This window comes from Plutella xylostella, chromosome 9, assembly GCF_932276165.1.
Source record: "Plutella xylostella chromosome 9, ilPluXylo3.1, whole genome shotgun sequence".
NCBI lineage: Eukaryota > Metazoa > Arthropoda > Insecta > Lepidoptera > Plutellidae > Plutella > Plutella xylostella.
Window position 1 is genome coordinate 4,958,305 of NC_063989.1, and position 23,363 is coordinate 4,981,667.

General features: G+C 37.6%; 1 protein-coding gene across 5 annotated transcripts; it reads right to left on the reverse strand.

The window, feature by feature from the left end:
- Window positions 1–101: 101 nt before the first annotated feature.
- LOC105389225 (guanine nucleotide-binding protein G(q) subunit alpha) lies at window positions 102–22,591 on the reverse strand. Of its 5 annotated transcripts, XM_048622925.1 has the most exons (10): window positions 22,304–22,580; window positions 21,645–21,845; window positions 17,953–18,137; window positions 16,658–16,812; window positions 14,278–14,406; window positions 14,001–14,129; window positions 12,811–12,940; window positions 11,382–11,535; window positions 9,823–9,930; window positions 6,298–6,395 (listed from the first exon to the last, which is right to left on the reverse strand). In XM_048622925.1, exons 2-10 carry the CDS (start codon window positions 21,760–21,762, stop codon window positions 6,313–6,315), a joined length of 1,191 nt encoding a protein of 396 aa, XP_048478882.1. In that variant the 5' UTR covers window positions 21,763–21,845; window positions 22,304–22,580; the 3' UTR covers window positions 6,298–6,312. The 5 variants fall into 5 exon arrangements, with proteins under 5 accessions (XP_037969100.1, XP_037968983.1, XP_037969133.1 ...); XM_038113172.2 differs by lacking the exons at window positions 6,298–6,395; window positions 14,278–14,406 and adding an exon at window positions 102–3,302 and having other exon boundaries at window positions 22,304–22,574; XM_038113055.2 differs by lacking the exons at window positions 6,298–6,395; window positions 14,001–14,129 and adding an exon at window positions 102–3,302 and having other exon boundaries at window positions 22,304–22,566.
- Between the last annotated feature and the right edge of the window lie 772 nt (window positions 22,592–23,363).

A 23,363-nucleotide genomic window follows, 5' to 3' on the forward strand; every position in this document is an offset into this window, starting at 1 on the left:
TTTGGTCTGGCAATACTCCTTACTAACGCATATGCAACGCCGCCATTTTGAATTATTTCTTTATCTGCGCGCTCAATAAAGACAAAAGAAAACAAGTCGAGTAGCTGAAAAAAATTATATTTTATGAGAAATTATAATTTACAATATTTCATACAGGCATCCGTCGTCAGTCGGAACTTAAGCTAAAATTCTCACAATCTCACGCAAAAGGTAAAGCAACGTTAGACTATAATATAGTATAGCAATATTGTGTTCATCACACGCCCGTGTGTCGCGGGTCCCGGGGTGCCGCGGGGCGCGGGGGTGGAGGGGGCGGAGCCAAGACGCCGAGGCGAAATGTCCAAACAAAATGCAAAACAAACTGTGCTCGATGGAATCTCAACTAAAACGCTAACTTATACAGCTGCCAATACTTTGTGCGATATCATTGGTCAATGGTTATGCCTACGTCACGCACTAAGACTGGAAAGGTGATTGAACAGCGTTGTTTTGTAGGAGCGAGTGCTTATGGCACATAGTCAGGGTGGTAGAGCTTTAGCTACGAAATAAGTAAGAGTGTTAATAAATAAGAAGATAAAATAATTTAGTGAGGAAGAGATGCGAATGGAAGATTTTGAGGGCCCCAGTAGCGTAGCGTAGCCCTGTAAGCGAAGTGGCAGTGTACTCATAGCTTTTGTCAGTTAAATCGATTAGGCAGTTTTCGAATAGGGGAATGGTAATAAGCCGCGTATCATTTTATGTACTGATAATGATGTGAGCCTTTCAAACGTCTTGTCTATCACGCACCCGACACAATTATCAAATAATTACTACGACACCAGCTTCCTTCCTCACGATGGCGGGAAGACGACCAAATCGAAAGATAAGATGTTAAAGAACAAAAATATACTTTTTGTTGTTCGGCCGTTGCGGCACGAAGCGACCGATTCCGTCGTCTTGACGCGCGGTAAGATTTAGAATTATGTATATTCAATGTGTAAAAAATACTAAGTTAAATGGGCAGTTTGTACATAAAACATGTCCGATACACTTATATTGCACGTTTGTTCGCGAATTATATAATAGAAAAACAAAATGTTTTTGTACAATCGTATGTAATTAGATTACAATCTAAGTGGAGTCATCGGGCGCGCGGGGGAAGGCGCGTCCGCTCTCATACACAATTAGGTATATTTTTGGTATTGACTTACAAAAAGATTTTGATACAATTACAACTAGACTTAATTACAGTGCCTCGACGTCCGCTCTCGCGTCGGTTAGACTGTAGCACAGGCGTGGAGGTTGCACTTCTGCGGTAAATCAATAGTTTCCAATATTGTGCGCTAAGTTTCACTTTCACATATTCTTGAGCATTATAGACAGCTGTATCTCAATTGGATCATACAGTTTTGCTATTGACACTGTCGGAGGTCACTGTGTGCTTAACCGTAAACAAATGCTTACAAGAGTACAAAATTATGACACAACAACGAATAAGTTAATACATTTAAAAGTTATACATCTTCAAAATAGAAACTCTGTTTCTTACTATACATAAATAACTCATTAAAACACAAAGCAACACATTTAAACTAAGCATAGCGTAATAACATAGTCTAAAATATGGAAAACAATTAAAATATGTATACAGGCCGCCTCTGATCAATGTCCTAGGGATAGTCTGGAGGGGGCGTCCTACTGGCCTAGCGGTTACTCATAAATGCCTCAAGTACAATACAGCTAATAAGGGACCTCAGAAGCATGCTTCCACTTAAACATTATGTAGTTAGAATGTAACGTCTTGCAAATAGGTTTCTTTGCTATCAGTCGTTTCTATGACCTTACTAGCGAGTTTACTTACAGAGTGCAGTTGTGTTTAATGAAATGCGTTTTTAAACAGCCCATTTATACAAAAGAAAAACTTTTATCTGCAAAACCCTCGGAATAATGGAGCCTCTGACACTGCAGCCCCCTGCCGGCTCTCCGCTCGGAGCATGCATCAATGTTGAGCGAACCATACAAAAATAAATAAAATAAAAATATAGATTTGTGCTAGACATTAGATTTAATAATAAATATGCCAATAGCAAAACTTGGCACGGCCTGTCCGCTCAGTTCACGCGGCACATTTAGACCAAATGTACAATATATTACATTACATGGTATAAGCTTGTGCAACAACATCAGTGACCGTTTTTACAATTCACGTTTCGCATTATTGAACATTTGTGTGTTCTAGTAAAAATAGTTTATATCAAATGCATCAAAAAATTTCCTTAAACAACTAACGTAGTAACTCCTAACTCCACATACGCCTAGCTGATTGGAATTAATTCTTATTACGGATAACATTAGGAAGAAAAACATATTACACCAGACCACTGCGGACACAAAGCCTAAGTGTAAAATTAAATCATTCGCGAAAAGTCAATTTCGTGTAGAAAACACCATCATTTAAATATAAACAGCTTAAATAATAACGTATATTCAAGTAACAAAATTCCAATGTACAAAAGTAACGCATTCATTTAATAAAAATACAATAATTAATTTGATAAATCTCCCAAGCTAACAGAAAAAACGGTATCTATAGTGATATATAATATATATATAGGTTAGGAGTTGTCTCCAAGCCGAGCGGCCTCGGACTAGTTTGTTCAAATCCATGCTCTGGACATCATTGTGTATACTAATGTAGAAAGTTATTATGGCAACAAACTTTACAAAAAACCTAAATCAATGACTAAAACGGCTCACGGTAAGGCCAAGACTCACCATAACTTTAAAATGCATAATTTAATTTAATATTCACCGATACAGACATACATAAATCGTGAATAATTCCATCATAAAAAAACATGTCAAAAAATGTTTCGAGTCTGAAGATTGTGCCAACAGCCCGAGGAGAGCCAAACGTCCCCAAAGTGGGGCAAACGCCCCCAAAGTGGGGCCAACGTCCCCAAAGCGGGCCAAACGTCCCCAGAAAGGGCCCAACGTCCCCGAGTGGGCCGATCGCCTCCGTAGTGTACAGGGGCCGAGTGGCGCCCTCTACACTGCGAAGTTACTAGTTTTAGGTTAAATGACTTAAAATCTATCCTTATGTCTCATGTAAACATTTTAAGTTTGAAATAAGTTCGTGTTTTGGATTCTCAGTTCGTGAATGTTCACATTCTGCAGTGAAATGATGATGTTTATTATAGTGTGTTATACACAATCACAGATTTGTGACCACGTCGGTGCTTAGACGAGGTTGTACTCTTTGAGGTTGGATTGTAGGATCGTGTCTTTGACTGCCGCAAACACGAACCGAATGTTCTCCGTGTCTGGAATAAAAACACATTGCAATATTATAGGGTCTCTAGCATACACGGGGAGAGCAAACGTCACATCAGAGCATTAATAGAAATTTGTAATTATTAAAAAACTTATGCATAAAAGGTATTTCGCAATACAGAACATTAAATTACTTAAACATAACAGAGTTTGTTTATTTTACAGATACTTATAATTAAATTATGTGAGTATACACAAAACCAGCCCCGTAGTTTGACCGTCCGTACTGAGAATTCAGTACTGGCTTGGCTTGCATGCGTAATGCTCGACTTCTAACGTGTGAGACGTCGATCAGCTAGCGGATATTCAATGACTCGCCACTTTATGATGTTCGGGGTTAAAAATAGACCCGTGTGCTGAGTAAGTTTTAACTAAACATAATTTTGCGCTATCTTACATACATACAATGTCGCAGCATTGATGATCTATAAGACACTATGATGAATTTCCATTAAAAACAAAACGTACACGGATCTTATGTCATTTGTTTCATCATAATGACCGCTTCATTGTATGTAAGCAATATTAAGGATACACAACCTTCACCAAAAAAGCTACATGCTACTGGTTTCTGGTGGGTAACTGCATTTAAGTCCTCTTCTTAACTAAAACAACGCCATATACTAAACCTACCATAGAGACCGGATATAAATACTAAAAAAATTGATCCAAATAATGCGTCGTAGTCAGTGATTTTCATTTATTTTTTTAGATAAAGAGTGGTTTCTATACGTCATAAAAGCTTTATTTTATTTATTTAAAGCCTCGTATTCACTGGGCGACAAATTGTCGTAGAACCTGTCTAGGCACATGTCGTCTACGTGTCGCCGCGACGTCGCGCTCTGTTCTGCGACGTCGCACGCGACTATACAGCGACATCTACGTGTCGCAGAACAGGTTCCGTGTTTTGGCTCGCGAGACAGAACTTCCTGCGACATCTGTCTAGCGACCAATGTTGCAGAGTGTGGACACGTGCGCGACTTCTAGCACGCAGCACTAACTGCCACGACTTCCTCGGGCGACATGTCGGCGGAGACTGCTGGTGTGGACAAGCAACATGTATCACGACATGTTACCAAAATGTTCTGAGAACACGCACCGTAGATGTTCTGTAACAGTCTCAGAACTTGTGCCCTAGTGAATTCGAGGCTTAATAGATAGGTTCTATAAACTTATACTAATATCGTTGCCTAGTCATTCGACTAAAAACATTAACCTAGGTGTTCATTTCGTCCGAGGTAATAACCATAACATGAATGTATATTTTGTATATGAAACCTAGTAGGTTTTGGTATACTTAGTTGACTTAAAATACCTGTTATCATTCATAATATCCAGAATTCACAGAACTTACTTACCTACAAGGGTTTGATTGGTTGATAAACTGCGTGAAATATATAGGCGAGGTTTGATTCTTTCTCTCCTCCTCTATACTGCGAAAAACGAGCGAATTGGAAAACGAGCAACGAGCTGTCGTGCAATCGGTAAGTTCAATACAACGGTATAATCTTAGTTTTTCGTCATATAGGGTGAACCCTCTGTCCTTGACAGATGTAATTTAAGGTGCTCTCTTACCGATTAGATCTTGATGGCTGGTGATTCGACTCATTGCCTCAGCCACGTACTATCTCTCATTGAGATGTTTTGATACAAAAAATACATATACGATGTCGCTGTTATAGCAAAATGTTCTATGTCATCGAAAGTTGATTTCAGGTTTTGAACTTGAAGAATCGACTGAAAGTTCAAAACCTGAAATCTATTTTAGATGACATAGAACATTTTGTAATAACAGCGACGATATCGCTCATTGATATAAATCTTTAGGATTGTCAATATGCAATGGATCGTGCTAATTTCACGACCGAATGGCATAGTGGTTATTGACCCTGACTGCTAAACCGAAGGTCTTGGGTTCGATTCCCGGCTGGGGCAGATATTTGGCTCTGTCTAGCTTGGGGTCGGATGGCCGTGTGTGAGATGTCCCCACATATTTATTATTTAATTTGACTGTGACAAATACCAGAATGATTAACATTGGTCACTATGGTGAAAGGATTCGCCAGTTAGTTGTTTATAAATATGTAATGATAAGTACTTAGTGTCTTTATAGGTATTACAATCAAATTTCAAGGCTCACCATACCTTTGCTGTCTGAAACAGATTATACATATTTATTTTGCAACATTTCATAACTAATAAGATATTTTTAAAAGTTTAATGGGTCTGCCTTAAAAGACAGGGTCTGAATGACATTCTAAGGATGGGAAAATACCCTACCTACTTATTTATTTTCAACTTGGAACAATATTTTCTGTCACGACAACTTAGATGCCAAGAAATATACGTGTTTTGTAGACTATAATCTCAGAAGGTATGAGTAATCACTAATCACCCATGAGAAGTCATGAGCCCCCGCAACACGGTATTTTTATCTACATGATAGATTAGTTCGCACACATATCACTATATCGCATATGGCATTAAACATGCCCAAGTATTTGGCGTTTACCATTTAAGTGTTTATCGGCATAGATACAGATGTTATGATGCGGGGGCTGATTGATATATTTTAACTACTACTTTCGGATTTAACGGATATTCGGCCACTATCCGGCGCTGTGTCAGCTAACATATTACAGCTATTGTCAGCTAATGGAAAACGCCTAATGACTTATTCCAAATCCCTTGAAATAATCTAACTCGTCTGCCATAGATAAAACGTAGAAAAAATATCATAACGCTTATCAATAACATAATATTTACGTATACATACATATTTTTATAATACCTAGATTCCTTTTTGCCCACTGTATTAACTATTAATAAAATATGGATTACTTTGACTGTAAATTAACACATCATGCCAATCATGCATTAAAATATCGAACAGACATGCACATGCTAACACACAAGAGATGAAATAATACAAAAAGCAACAAATAAAAATAAATTTTAATGGCAGAAACATAACATGCGTAAGTAATTTTAAGTAAGGGCTTAGGCTAAGTTGAACTCCTTCAGGGCAGCTTGCATTATCGTGTCCTTGACGGCACAGAATACAAGCTTAATGTTTTCAGTGTCTTTAAAATCATCCCAAAGCAGCGTAAAAAAGAAAAAGAAAATAAACACCACAGAATAGATAGGCAGGTTTGCGTCTGTGAACATGTCTAAGCCTCTTTGCTAATGTACACAAAATTTATGTGTAACTGATAAATTTATGAATTTTAAGTTATTAGTGAAGAGGAGGGAGGTTAAAATCGACAAGATTTTTTGTAACTATAAGTATAAGTAGAAACACATTCTATCGCAGTTTGACACGAGGGGAAACATTGCTCAATCCCCCATTGTGCCTATTGTAGGGACAACGATAATAGTATATAATGTAGTTAGTTAGTTATTATTTATTATCATAATTATTCATTTGATAGTACTAAGTGATTTCACTGGTGCTAATAAGAACTTTTATCATTTTCATATTTTGCCTGTAAACAGTAAAGAGTTTCGTACCACTGATTGAAAAAGTACATCACAGACGCAAACCGATTAATTATGCATATTTTCAAATAAATAAATATCCACCAACAAACCATGCAAATAGGAAAACAAAAATCAATCAATATCCACAAACAAACCATGTAAACAGGAAAACAAAAATCAAGCAACTAACCAAAAACCACTACTATTTCACTACAACTCCAAACCACTAATACATATATTCATATTATATTTAATACTGTATCTACTCCTACTTACTAACTATCGATCCACGCACACCAACACATACTTGACACAATAACATGTAAATATTGCGCTATACTCGTAACACTAACAATAAAAACATATACAGTCATCTTTAAAATATTAATGATGGAGGTTCATTGGAAAGATGAAACTTAGAAAGATAAAATTGATAAATACTTAAAACAAATTAATATAATATCGCCATAGAAGGAAAACAAAATAATGCGCAAAAGGTCGCTATTCCATGACTGATAAGTTTAAGTTGCATAGAAATTACGCGTTTTGTAGCAGATGTATCTTTAGCCAGATTAATGATTGGGATGAAAACTAGCAGTACTTTGGCAGCACTATCGCCTGATCCTATAGCCAATCGGAGACTTGCTTCATCCAAATGGCCAACCATTCACTATAATGCGGCAAGTTACTTGGCGACCCTCCTTGCGGGGGCGAGGTAGCACGACATGCTACACACGTAGAAAATTGTGTCCGGATTAATCTCGCGATAGCTTGTAACTATTTCTGACGTAAGTAAAATTTTATTCTATGAGTGTTCCCGTAAATGTCATATTTAGCTTAAAATTTATAGTTTGACAGCATTAAAATTTGGACTACAGAATATCTACCAATTTGAATTTATTTATGTAAAAGTGTTTTATTTTATAAATCAATTTCCATGTCACTTTCATGTTCACTCTCTGTTTGAACTTGTTCATCGTCGTCGTCATCCTCATCTTCATCATCGTTTTCATTAACTTCAATTATAAATCTAAGACAAAAACCAATTTATGTTTAATTTACAATAAATTATAAATAAACAATAACATACCTGTCCAATACATCGTCAAATACTCTATCAGATTTATAATATTCGTCTTAATTTTTTATGACATGGTCGTCACAATTTCTCCACTTTTTAGGCGAATAATTAGAGAAAAGCAACTCTAAGTCTTTTATCTCTTTGTCTAAGTTAGAGTCAATCGACGTTCTTGCGAGCTCGCCTTTCACGTACCGCCACACAAGTTCAATAGGATTTAATTCCGGGTGGTATGGGGGTAGGCGAAGCACGATATGACCATTTTCTTTCAAAATTTCATCAATTTTGAAATTTTTCTCTGTGTTTTGCTCATTAATTACTTTCATTAAATCACATAAATTTTGGTTGCTTTCCTAGTTACAAGAACTGACAACTGACGCACTGTCATATGGACTCTTCGTCTTTGTTGTTTACTTTTTCGTATCTGACTGCGCAGTACCAACCTTTAGCCGCGTAGCATGCATGACTGATCCGGTACGCTGTTCTACAAGAAGCCCCTATATTGAGACATTATACGATTTGTTGTTTTTAATGTTATTTTGTTGACGAATTATAGATACCTAATAATAATATAATGATAATATTAAAAAGGCCTCAACACTCATCCTAAGACTAATGGTCTCAGGATCAATGATCTCATGTGGGTCGCACTCAAATTATGACAGACTATATAAGACATGTGGCCGCCTCGGCTGCGCGGCCGAGACTGCCGTAACAATGACATGCAGTGCACGCGTTGCCCTTCCCCGCTACCCTCCCGCTACCCGCTGTCGTCTTGGGTACCTCGTCCCCTCCGCGTCTTTCACCCCGCAAGGAGGGTCGCCAAGCAACTTGCCAATCTATAGTCGGCTTTGGTGTCTATGGCGCTACATGAAATTTACCTTCACGCATTTTTCCCCATTACCTTATCCGACCGATGACCTCTCAGAGTATACCGTATTTCCATCTAGAAATCTGATATCTGCTTATATTATAATGTGTAGTGGAACTTAAGTATAAAGAGGGCCGTTGTCTATGTCAAATCTAGTTAATCAAGAATTTGATTCTCGCGTTTAATGTCTTTTGATTGTTATGGTACGCTATTATAACTTTATATCTTATCATAAGAAGGGACAAAAATGCATTACCAACAAAATATTTTAGTATTTTTATACTTAGATCTAACAGTTATAACTACGTATAGTAAGTTATAAATAAGTATATTAATATTGGTCGATATTTTCCAGTCATTATAGTGGTCCAGCAATGTGACTACTCCTGAGACAAAGTTTATTGGACATTTTAACTATTTGTTTGTCACTCTCTGACAGAGAACAATTTGTTTTTTACCGAGAGTGACAGTTCAATAGCTAAAACTTCAAATAACTTTTTAATGAAAAGGGGGGTTAGTCTTTACGACATGGTTAGGTACATGATATTTTAGTGGATGGAATAACACACAAGATCTACAGCATATTTCCATCACGGCATTAATGTCTTCGCTAGGCTTAACTTATTTGAGAAGAACCAAGAAGCCATTATTTCCATCCACCAAACAAACGCCGTAACCAAGACCTTACCGCTTAATCCTAAGAGCCGGCATGGGATTCATTTAGATACTCCAATCGTCACTTTGCGTGAAATCCAAATGAAATTTAGAATTAGTTGCACTAAAGATGCTGCTTAGCAAAACTTTCCAACCCACATTTGTCACTATTGAGATTGTAACATGCAATGAAAGGAATTTCCATAGTTGAAATGCTTTGTTCATGCGCGCGAGGCGTAAACGCTATGGGAGTTATTTCAATGCGTGTTACATTGCATATTACGTTGCAGCGGTGTGTATTTGCCTTAAGCCTTCTTTGAATAGGTATCTCAAACATTATGCAGGTTGGATTGTTTTTTCCAAGCAGCATCCAATAGCTGACCCGTGCCGACCTCACCATACAACAATATAAAGACAATATACACACCTGTCGCGCAAGTGAAATGCGAGTAGATGATCTTCTCGGCGTCGGGGTTGAGGTCGACGAACATCCGCAGTATGAACTCACGCGCTGTGTTCGCGTCGCGCTGCGGACCTGTGTGAGCGGGGCATTAGCTAGCGTACTGGTGAGTGGGGCTCTAGCTTAATGATCGGGCATTGCCGCAATGTCTGAGGCAAGATCCACTTCGGGTCGCTAAGTCAGCGGAGTAAGAAAGTATTGCCGTAATGTGGGCCAAGAAAAGTTGGAAAACTATTTGTCTTTTTCGTGTTTTAGAAAGATAGATAAATACAAATTCATCGAATTATGTACAACGGCAACTTTGATTCCTAGAAAAGAAGTTCCGTAAATTTAAAATTTGACTTGAGTGTTGCTTCATGTTCGACAGTGCGGAATGCCCGATTGGTGACATGTTTACAGGGATGGTAAGAGGGTAACAATAGCGTATAATCTTACATACAGTTCTAGCAATACATTTTAGCTCTTCACACAAACGACTGAACAGTTAGCTTTGTAAAATGTGACCTATTAAAATACCACAACTGTAGCCTAGATTTAGTCTGGCAACACACAAAATGTCACAAAAAGAGACACTTTATTCCACCTGTGGCAGTCGTGAAATGAGAATAGCAAGATCTCTCCGGATCAGGATTCTCTCTCAAGTATTTCTGTAAGATGAAATCGAGCGCGGGTGGCGCGTCGCACTTTGGACCTAATCGTAAAGGAATTAGTGTTAGTTTCATCCTGTCATATTTTTTGCTGATGAAAAGTTTCAATCAAACCATACAACTTATAATGACATTGGTAGAGTATGGGGCTAGATAGTTTGAAAAAACAATAATGATTTATCATAGAGATTCTAAATTCTGTGCTTTTCAAAATGTAGATTGCCAACCCTCAAAATTTCACAACTCCAGTATAAATAATCCTACAAATAATATGGGTACAGCATGAACTGTGTCATTCATTAGAAACTAGGAATAGGCTGAAAAAACATGACAGTTCAGACTTAGACTATTATCCTAATTATGTACCAGCCAAAAATAAATAAACATAATTTTAACAAAAACTATTTTATCAAGAGCAATATAAAAAGTTGTTCCAATTCCAAGAGATATTTATAGACGGAATTCTCCAGATAAGAAGAAAGAGATAAATAAGATCATGTTATCTCTAAGATAGTAAATTGATATAAAATGGGTTTTACAAAAGTACTCTTCAACTGTTATTAATTCAATAGACTTTACATGATTTATGGCTTGTCCCTATTTTCCTGTACTTGGTAAGTCTTTACCGAGCCAGTCAATATTATGGCCCCTACTCAAAAATAAATATAACGTATTAATAAAGTATGAAACCTATCTCGCACCTTAAGGGCTCTCACACATAAACACGATACGACTTCGCGTCCTTCATATGTCTCCTTCTCACTTGCAATTGTTTAATGGGAGAGAGCGAGAGAGTGGCACAACGCGACGTCATGTCGTGTTGTTGTGTAGGAGCCCTAACAACATTTACTAAGTACCTAGGCAGTGTAATTTACTCACCATCATACTCCGGAAAATAGTCGACCAGATGTGAATACATGATCTTTTCTTCCAAAAGATCCTTCTTGTTTAGGAACAAAATAACAGAAGAATGCTGGAACCAGGGGTATGTGATGATCGTCTTGAACAGTGCCTTCGACTCTTCCATCCGGTTCTGGAACGTTCATAAAAGAGACACGTTAGTAAGTAGCCACAATCATGTTTGTGCCTCTACTACACAGTATAGGTTAAGTATAGGTAAGCAGTAGATTATGACATTGAGAAAATTATGTGTAAAACATGGAAATTAGTCAAACCGTATAAAATATATATTGCATAAGGTCATAACTCATAAACTACTGCTTTCCGGTAACCTTTACTGCAACTACGATCTGTCATTCCGCCATGTTGGTTTTAGACCAGCGGCCCTGTGCGCAGGCGTTCTACGGACAAGCTCGCTGGTCCGAGCTCAGAGGAACTCAGGTACAAGCTTTGATTCGAACCTTTTGAGTCCGACTCCAGGGCTAAACATTACATATTAAAGTTTTGGGGTTGAAGCCTCTAGGGGTAGCCGCGACGTCTAAGACCGGCCATTGTATATCGCACCGTTAGTAATATAGGGACGCAACTCAAAAATCTAAGGATTTTAGTTTTTGTGATTTATTGCTGGCTTTTTTATCATAAAAACTCCAAGCCTATATTTTTTGAGTTGCGCCCTTATGTTACTAGGGATGCGATATGGTAACGTGCGCGCTCGGTATCACAACACGACATTGAATTGCTCCGACCAGGATACTGTGCTTCGGGTACTAAACACAAAACACCCAAGACGGGACAGGCCGGGAATCAAACCTTGTACTTGACGTTTGGCCGCCACACCGTGAACTTCGTAGCCAATACGGTGGTGGACTCGATTAAAGAAAAACGGAGGTCAATTTGTTGTGCATTTTGCTCAAGCTGGAGCGTCGTGAGAGAGTGTTTTTTGTACTTTGATTTCCTGTCCAGTAGCGCTAATAACTGTTTAAAGTGATACTAGAAAAGAACATAAGAAAATACTTAAGAAATGAAGATTTGAAATGTGTAAATAATTGGTAGAACAAATGGAAAAATACGTTACAAAATAAATGCATGAATGAAGGTTGCATCCTAGAGAGAAATGTAGATGATTATGCATTACTACTGAGATAGTTGTAAATTTTGTTACATCATTACACCGGTCTCATTTGGTGGAAACGCAGTCTAATATTATAATGGTTTTGAACGAATACGCAATAACTATTTTTGCATTAAAAAATTAAGGTCTGCACCAAAATACATTTGCAGTGATTTTAAAAACAGCTATACACATCTCTCATAATGGTGATCAAAAGTGTAGTAGTAGTAGAAATATGCATAAGTAAAAAAGAAACACATCAATAGAAGTAAATAAACAAAAGTAGATCAGACTCACCTCATTTTCTGACTCGAATAAAATTTGATCATATTCACTAAGCGCTACTAAGAATATGATGGATGTGACATTTTCGAAACAGTGGATCCACTTCCTTCTTTCGGACCTCTGCCCTCCGACGTCCACCATCCTGTAAAAATAAATGTTCATTAATTTCCCACCTGCACAGACAATACATGAGGATCATTTTTAAATACGCTCACGCTAAGTTGCAGGACTTTAAGCTAGTGTCGACCTTGAATATACAGCTGCCTTGCTTTGACAGTATACGGACAGAAAGAGACATACATAGATTTAATGCCGGCATCAGCTCAATCTTCCTTTCTGTAACTCAGCGTCAGTTTTTTTTACAGGAAAAAGGGGTGGCACTGATTGAAGTAATCGTCTACTTTGATGATTAGTGTAGAATTTTTAGATTGTTGGACAAAAAATATGGATTATTATAAATATTCATAATAGGTACGTTTTGACGATCGTATAAGTAAAATATACAATAGACAATCCAAATAGTAAATAGTAAATAAATGTTTTAGTAATTACTATATAGCACATGATAATAGAGATTCATTAATGATTGAATGGTTATTTTATATTATTAGCATTGTGGAGGATTACTTTACTATTAATTGTTAGTTATACGCAGAAGAATGCCCGACGATTACCTATTACCATACTATATTATACTATTTATAGATACTGGCCAACTTAAACAAAAAATGCAAATGGTTATGTCTATTAATAGCATAAGGAAGTAATTTGCGGTCCGTTTTTGTGTATCAACACAACCAACACCAACCAAATTGAATTTGTCATCAATTCAGAGAAATGAAATAAGTAAAGATAAAATTAATAAGCCACATAAATATTAGCATGCACTCAATTAACTTACGCAAAGCGACAATAATTCAAATCACATTTATAAAACTCTACAATTTACTTTTTTACTAGCACTTACCGAATGCATCGGAGCTTTAGCAGTTGTTATACCTTATAAGGAGGTTCCAAGCTTGTTAACCAAAGGAGATTAGACCTTAATATTAAGACCATGGGCCAGGAATTCGGTTCACCACTTACTTGAGGGAATCTAGCATTTGCTACTACTACCGGTCAGCCGTAGAATCTTTCCGCCAGGAGTTCAAGCGTATTAGCTTACAGGGGGTTTACTCCGAACTACTCAGGACTGTACGCACCTGAAAATGATGCCGTCCAGATCGAACGGGTACTCGATGATGCCCGTAGTCGGCTGTCGAGCTCGCAGGATATCCTGCTCGGTAGGCAGGTAGTCCGCCGCTTCAATACGCGCCAGATCGCTTAAGTAACTGAAAAGATCATGCAACTATACACTGAAGCTAGACAGTCATGCAGCTTGAAACACTATCCGCCGACAAACAGATAGTATAAGACCCAGAGAAGACACAGTGACATGCAGACCAAAGCTTGTTGTAGCACCGCCACAACGGCTGTTACCTAAATCGGATTTCCTCCAGATCGAAGGGGTATTCTATGATGCCGGTGGTGGGCACTCTCACACGGAGAATGTCCTGTTCGGTCGGCAGATAGTTCGGCGCGGCCACGCGGTCTATTTCCTGCAAGTAACTGTAGGGAAACGGTTGCTTAGCCTTGACATGTTTAAGCGGATTTCGGGGTGCTTTTGTATGGTCTCTTTATTTAGTAGTGGAATTCGTGGATGTGTGTTTCGGAGATTGTGATGAAGATAGTAAATGTACTGAATGCAATTGAATGTCATTTGTTATCGATTCTCAATTATTATTGAAAGATTCAGCTCAGTGATAGATTACCAACTTATAACGTCATCGATTCATCACGGTTTAGATTAGATAGAACATTTCAATAAAACATCGGTGGCATGTATGTATTTGAAACCTAGTCAAGTACAAGACTATCGCTTCCTTTCGATTAGCGATCAAGTGATTTAGATATACTAGGGTACTAAAATCTACTACTAAAAGGAGTAATAATAATTATAAAATGCAGTGGGTTTCCTCGTAGCATCCACAGCAACTGATTGCTAACAAGAAGTGTTGCGTTTACACAATGCCATTCAAAGTAACGGTCGCCATATAAAAGAGGGTAATAAACCTCTTTTATCTATGTAGTAATTGCCAACAGTGTTTCACTATTTTCAGTTGTTTGATTTGAGTTGTAGTTTTATCAGTTTTCTGGCCTGTGAGACAGCCAGATATCGTGTGATTAGCTAGTGACTATGCTTGTCTTGTCTATGGTCAATAACTGATAGAACTGAAACGATTTAGGATTCATACTCTCTGTGAAATATCGATAAAAGTCTCTTGAAAGTCAACTATAGCGGTCTTTCCTTCTTTTGAATGTACTGATGTTTCAAGTTCAGGATATCGATACACCCCTTTAGTAAAGTCCCACACTACATTCATTCATGATGTAGGCATGTATATTTAGATACAAAGTAGTTGCCTATTTAATAGAATTCCCAGGAGAGTTAAATAATGTCCGTTCGATTAGCTTATTGATTTTAATAATGTAGGTTCTGTTTTATGACCAAAACCATTAAGTATATTGATGGACAATCAAAAATGATTGCGTACTTTCCCATGGTCTATACGAGAATGAATGAAACTTGCATGAGAAATTATCTTTTAACACATGATTGGGTTTGTTAAGTTTTTTAATCTCAGATAGTAGTAAATTGACTGATTCTGAACGTTTCATTTGACCCCCTATTAAGTGACGTATCGTTCTATTGGCGGGACAATCGACTGTTTATGAACCGTTCAGAATCAGTCAATTTATTATCTGAGATTAAAAAACATACTTTACATACATGATTTTAAATCAGCATTACTGGGAATGTAGGATTGAAGTATTCAGTGTGTGTGAATATTATATTGTCTTATTTGCTCTGTCCGTGGTCAAACAATATTGAAATACTGAAACCCGTGGACTGATATAAACTAGTGAAACAATAGTTACATGATTGGACATTGCAATGTTATTATCATGTTTATGAAAACAATAAAGCAATCCAACATGCCGGGAATGTTAATTGCAGCAGCGGCGCAGCGGGCGAATATTGATACTGGGAATCTTTACATACGCAAAGGGCTGGAATCCGTGAGTTTAAATCATGGTATGTAATGTACCTACTAATATTTTTTTTCCAAATATGGAATTGGTATGACGTGCCCTTATGGCAACAACTTCAAAAACTTGTAGCACAAGAGGTTTCTTGTGGTCTGAATGTAACCTTGGAACCGTCAGCCGGTAAAGTAGAGAGTAAATTAGGCAAAAAGTTTAGTGTACATAAGATGTAGTGGGCTCCGCCCAGCTAGCGGAGGTATACGAAGAGCTGCTGATCCCTCCAGGGGGAAAATGTCCAGCAGTGGATAACGATAATATGCTGATGATGATGATGAAGTGAATACATTACCTACATTGATAATACTGAAAACGGTAATTAATCTTGCATTCTGTATGTAAACAGAAAGCCCTAAACTGCAGGACATAGGCATTCTCGAAGACTGGAGGGGTTTGTTATTCGAGTATCTCGCTTGCTGATTTTCTCAGGATGCCGTTAAGTTCTGTGAATAATCTAAGCTCCCACTCTCCTCCCAGGAATGAAGGGTGATTACGACAGTTATGTCTTGGAGTTTTACGTGCCTAAGCCCCAGTTTTACCTTACTCTGTTAGATCATAACAAGGGATTAGTTGTTGACTTTTGACACATCTGTCAAGAATTTAATATGGAGATGACATTTAATTACATTACAATGTAACACGGGTGTTTATGATCTAACAGACTATGGTAAAACTAACCAAAGCCTAACCAGTGATCTTCACAAAAATCACTTACTATTTAGCCGAGTCGGTGAGCTGGTACTCCCGCCGGCGGTCGTAGCACTCCTGGATGCCGGAATCCGCCCACAGCCCCTTGATGGCCTCCACGTACGGACTCTCGAACGTCGTCACGCTCTCGAAGTCGATCGATGATATCAGCTCCGCCTTTTCCTGCAAAGGTTTTTTGGGTGGTTTGAGTTTGAGTTGCACGTTAGTTGGTAAATGAGTTGTTGGTTAGAGACTAAGGATAGGCAATCGCAGTGTAACATGCCCCTGGATCGCTGGAATAAAGAGCTTAGGCCGGTAACCGGTAGTGGCTGGCTTAGGACGGTTGAGTTCAAAGTGTTGTGGCGCTCCTTGGGAGAGGCCTATGTCTAGCAGTGGTCGAAACATTTTATAACATATCTAAAATGCAAAAATGTACACCATAAATAATCTGGTTGAAAGAATAATAACCCCTTGAATAGAATAGAACATTGCGAAGCTTCGTCATTTTTAGTTCTATTCAAACGACAAAACTTACAATGACCTAGAAAGCAACATTTCTTTGGCCCATACAAATGTATGCCTAATGATCACGTGGGTTGTGTTTTGTAGCACAAATCAAAATCAGTCCGCCATCTTTCTATTAACCTGATATGGCAATAACATTATTTAAGGGCACGACAGGTCATTCGCGTATATTATATTATCGAAACACTATTTGTTATAACTAAAGTTACTAGTAGAGAATGATTCATACACCTTAGAAATGTTGGGTACAGTCATCGATTAGTTGGTGTATGTGTATGTCTAACATTTCGCGATATGACGGCACTTCTACATAGGCAATAGGCACCCTGTAAGGCTATAATAAATAATTATTTTTGACAAAAATTTGATCTCTTAATGAAGTAAAGCCGCGTACAGACTGGCCCAACGAACGCCAACGAACGTTTTTCGTTGACCTTCGTTGCTGCAATCTTCCCTGTATTATGTATGATAAATATCCATCGTTGGGATAACCCTTGGCGTTCGTTGGCCCGGTCTGTACGCAACTTAAGAGGAATTATAACTTCCATTGCATCGTTGTACTTCCGTCATCGGTAACATCTAAATTGAAAACCTACAACGAAATAAGTACGTTACTTTCTTTTTACCAAAAATTGACTTTTGTCTAAAATTCTACGGTGCTGATCATGATATGTAGCTATAAGACATAGATCGCATGTATGTAGTGGTGTGCTTTGCGAGAGGCCTACTCCAGCAGTCGACTGCTATAAGCTGATGACCATCATAATATTTTGTGTGCAATAAAAAACAACAACTTACATTATTGGACGGATTCCCATACGCTATATTGAGTAGATCCATAGCGCGTATCATACTCTGCATGGCCATAAAGATGTTCTGGTAGACGAGCTTGATGAAACCCCGCTTGTCATCTTCGCTGTAGCCGGAGCCGTGGATGATTCTCATCTGCTTGATGAACGTCGACTTGCCCGACTCTCCCGTGCCTGTGGGAGGGAGATGGTTTGAGTGATTATCTTGCTGTAAAGTGGTGCGGGAGAGAGATGATTATATGGTTATCTGGCCTGACATTGCAGTTGCACTGTCTGGTCGAGGGATGGCATGTGTGATTAAATCATTATCTCGCGAGAGTCGCGAGTGGTTGCTGTAAAGTTGTGATGTGGGTGAGAATTGACTATACGGTTATTTGGTATGTCATTGCAGTTCCACTGTCTGGTCTGTGTTCGTCTTTGAGTATCGACAAAAAACAATAGAACTGTGGGGTTACCACCGCCTAAATTTAGCAATTAACCATCCAATAGCAGCGCCACTCGCCTTTCAAGTCTGTCGTTACTTGTATGTATCCGACAGATGTTTGACTGGCGAGCGCCACTGCTTACGGCTTGTTTATTGCTAGGTAATGTGTCGGTGGTGGTATACGGTAGCTGAGCCGCCAGCTAGTGGTCATGAGCTTTCATGGTGTATTGGAATTAAGGGCGATTCCTATATTGCGCATTATTATATAATTTAGATGAAAATGAGCAAGTTGATTATAAAATAGTAATAATAAAAAAGTGCCTCGTCCTTGATTAAACTATTTTTGAACTCTGATGGGAAGAAGTATTTTCCGCAGATTTCCTAGGAAATATAAATTTAATGGCAACAGCGATGTCTAACAGAGGACTATTTCGGGATCAATGAGGATTGATTGCAAATTATAGTGTAGCTTATTATTGATAGTTCATAGAAACACATATCTTTTCTATGACTGGATATTTTTCAGAAATAGTCATTAATTCGCGTAGAAAAATTATCTGAGGAAAGCGAGGTCTCACACAACATGTGTCAGGAGTCAGGAGGGTCACTCTAGGAAAACAATATCTCGGAGCGCTACTACGCTAACAAGGACTCTATCTCGTTGCATTAAACATACCGATGGCATGACAACTCCAAAGAGTCGGTGCTTGTTTGACGAGGTGCGCCTGTTAAATAATGTGTCAGTAATCTTCCCAACTGTCCCCTCCGAAGACAGACATCATTAGGCATTTTAGTGATGTGTTCAGGAAACTGGTGTTTATCCGATTAAACAGTGTCAATCATCTGACCCCATAGCATAAGACGCAAGATGTGAATTCGAAAAATAAAGTTAAAGCGACGACAATTTTAAGGCCATTGTTGATTGACTTGTTACGCAAAGCTGCATGTTGCATTGAGACGCACTTACGAGAGTATTGCGGGGGTGCAGACCTACACATCATCGTGCGGGTTTTTATGCACAGACGCGTTTAGTTGGGTTTTGTGAATTCACGGTGACTCTGACATCATGTCTTGTCTTGTCATGGATGTCAATCCCGTGCTACAGTGACAGGAATTAAGAGATGGAGATACTGATTATTCCCAACCGTTATACTTATTGGTTTAGATAATCGATTTATAAAAATGCTGTTTAGCAGTTCACAAAAAACTATGACGTCTTAGTAGATATAAAATTAGAATTTAGGTTTTATTAGAAGGGGATAAAAAATTGAGTTTTGAATTTTGAGTTTACATACAAAAATTGTTGTAAGTATCATAAAAACACAAGAGTTTTTTGTACAATTAACACTCAACCTTGGAGCTAAGAAACAAATTGTGTTTAAATAATAACCTAACATTAATTTAAGTATTGTTTTTAACAGCTGTGCCTTTGAGTTCAATTGCACTTCCAAATCTTATTTTATATCTGCTACAATTTTTACAAACACAGTCAACACATATTCCTGAAAAAAACGTTTTTGATGGACATTATTTGCTATAAGATAGTATTTTACTTATATTATTTGTCAATGGGGTGTCTTGTCGTTTGTGATTGGTCGTGATGATCATGATGATGATGATGTGGATGTGGGGTCTTAGCCGTAGTTACTACATTGTCTAATAACAAAATATGGTGTTTGTGTACTTTTCATAGAAGACTATGACATAAAAAAATAAAATAACTAAAAACTACATAGTGTGTAATCTTTTACACACTATGTAGTTTTTAGTTTTTTTTGTATTTATCTAATTTTTGACTTGGATCTGTACAATGCATTGCATCAACACCGTAATTCTTGCACTGAAGGAAAAGATTTTAAGGAAACCAGCTTTTCTAGATCTGTGAACCTACGAAACTATTGTGAACAACCAGCATGGTTAGAAATAATCTACTTAGGAAGGGATTTTAGATCATAAAGGAATATGAAATTCACAAAGATTTGATTTGAGTGAGCCAAGTGCTGACTGAACTGACACTCCCACTACGAATAATATAAAATAGAGAAAATTACAAATTTAAATTTGGTGCTGAAGCTCCCATAGGATAAAAATCATCAAAAGTGCCTGTTTCACAGGGCCTGTATAAAAGTGATGCTATTTTTGTCGAAAACATAATAGAGTGTCTGTACTATTTTATTCCTCGGATAACCTACATAATAATATATCCAGATATTGTGAAATAGAAATTAAAACAAATAGGATGGACAAAGAAAGGTTGTGTCATGACATCTGAGGAAAGAACTGCGGACTTGTAACAAAGATGACATTGGTGCAAAACAATACAACAAGAGAAAATGTCTTTAAAAATAGGAAAATACTTAGAATTTTCAATATTTATATGAGTTTTCCAAACTTTGTTGCTAAGCCGGCTAGAGCTGCCTGCAAGTACATTCAATTAGGGTTCATTTAAGCAGCATAGCAGCATCCATTTTAGTGGTTATTTTTATTTGACAACCTGAATCCAGCGGTCCTCTATACACAGAAGGTAAAAAAAATCTGTACTGTGCAGTTTTTATCAAGGATTCAGACTGAGATAATACAATAATGAGTGAGGTTTTCGATAAATTTGTTGTGCTACTATTTAGGTATCTAGATGTAACAATGTGCTTATAAGCTGCAGATTCCAACAATTACAGTATGTATTGATAATTGTTATAAATATTAACGGCAAAGGAATGAGTAGTATAACATAATATCAGAATATAGTTATGAAATGTGGATCAATTCAATCAAGATTATTCATGCACTTGAATCACATACCAACAAACTTAGTGCGCCAAGATAATTTACAAGATCACTATACATGTACATCTCAGTTTAAATATATACAATAGAAACCTAACCAAAGTAAAAAATCATGGACAATGGTGTGAACAACTTTAAAAAAACAGTTTAGATTTTTTATGAATGAGAACAACTAAAGATTCTTGTGTAAGTTACCTATATGTATAACACTAACATCTATTTCAGGGCAATGCAAATAGATACACAAAAACTTATGGGTTATGGTAGTAAAGCTTTAACTTTAGACATACATAATTATTAATTACATACTTTTCTCTGTTTTGAATAAACTTAGTATATGGCTATTTGGTGCTTGAATGTATTACATTCTGCACATTGTTTCCAAATACTAGATTATGGCATTTTAAGACTGTTTCATTCAAAACACAGCAAAAGCAGGTTATAAACTGTCCAGCACAAACAAACAAACTCACCGAGTAGAAGAAGCTTGAGTTCTCTCCGTGCATCCCGCTTGTCCTTGCGGATTTGCCGCTCTATTTCCTGGTTGATTCTTTTCTGTTCCTTGGCCTCTTCTGACATGCAACACTCCATGGTTGGTCAGAGCGGGGGCCGCGACCCGTCCACGCGCGGAGCCGTGTCCTGGCGGCAGGCCTATACTCCGAGGCACACCACTCCTAGAACAACATATTTCACTTTCTTCAAACAGGTCAGGTTTCGTATACCGACCAGCCGGCACTAGCGCACACGGGCAGTCACCAACACACGTCAAACCATCCGCACTAAACACGATTCAGAAGGAAAACCGACAATCCGGTCACTGGGTGTGGTGACTTATGATCGGTGTTATACATATACGCTTCTGTCAACTGCCGACATAAACACTTTCAATTCCGCTTATATACGACTGTGGAACCTTGCGAACCGATCGCATAATCTTGTTATTATAACTAGATTCGAGAAACCTATGGCTATTCACCACACGTGTGTATTAATAAGATTAAAACTGTGAGCAAACAGCGGATTGATAATCTACTGATAACTAGAACGGCCTATGTCTAGGTTACTAATATGATTTCCCGGAGAGCACTGGACGCGGATGGGTACGCGTAACACCGTTTTATCAATTACGTACCCGAATGTATATCCATAGGGCAGGATCAAAAGAATCACTTCAATTTATTGCACTAACCACGGTAATCACTCAAGTCATACAACGTCCGCCTCTCTCAATATGGCGCTGGGAGATTTTGGGAGATGTTCTCTGCGCGTGCGTTAAATCGAGTGTTACTAAAAATTGTAAGATGGAACAGAATGTAGAATAATGAGAAAAATATTCAGGTTTATTATTTCAGTCAGCAAAAATTACAATACTGTGAAGTGTGAAATGGGAGGGTAAAAATTTATTTTTCATGCCCAAAACCTGGAAATCGGATTTGATTGACAGTTGTTAATCTGTCAAAACGATCAATCAAAAAAATTAAATCAGTTTTCTGTCCTCAAACTTTGATTGCAAATAAACTACACCAACCCGATTAATAAAAAAAACAGTTTGGGATACTCAATCATCAGAATATAAATTTACTATACACATAAAGTAAATATTAATTTTGGAAATAATTTGTTTAGGACGTATGAACATCGAGATCTTTGCCACATCTTTTTAAAACAACAAAAATCTTGTCTGTGTCTGCCCGTAGAACGTAAATTCTTCGATTCGATTGTGTTCTGTTTTCTGATTTACATTTACGTACGTACCGCAAGATTCCTTATTCGAAAGATTCAAGACTTTTCTTTTATTTTTATATTTTTTATTTTATTTTAGTAACTGGATGGAAGCATTGATTTGCTTTTGTTTTACTTAAGCCCATGAAATTAGGTATAGCGATTAAAGATAAAACACTTGTGTTTTGAGTTTAAATGCAAAGCCAACCTAAGCCAGCCTGTCCAAGAAAACAATTTAAAATTTATGATTCCAACTAAGAAACGGATTGATGCAAAAACAAAATACCTAGTTGAGTTGTTGACATGTAGAGTAGGTAAGGTTGGCCTTCGTTTGCTCAACCTCGGCCAGCAACAGCCAAATATCTATTTTATAAAAACCAAACGGAAAGCAATACGGATTCTCACAAAATGGCTTAAATTACGGCTTGGCTATATTTATAACTTTTGGTGGGCCACTAATTAGATTGTTC

Excerpts from the sequence above, each read along its gene's own strand:
- LOC105389225 (XM_048622925.1), bottom strand. The coding sequence starts at position 21,762 with ATGGAGTGTTGCATGTCAGAAGAGGCCAAGGAACAGAAAAGAATCAAC. Across the intron at positions 12,941-14,000 it reads CTGGACGGCATCATTTTCAG|GATGGTGGACGTCGGAGGGC; the intron begins GTGCGTACAGTC and ends TTATTTTTACAG. Across the intron at positions 6,396-9,822 it reads GCATTTCACTTGCGCGACAG|ACACTGAAAACATTAAGCTT; the intron begins GTGTGTATATTG and ends ATGATTTTAAAG.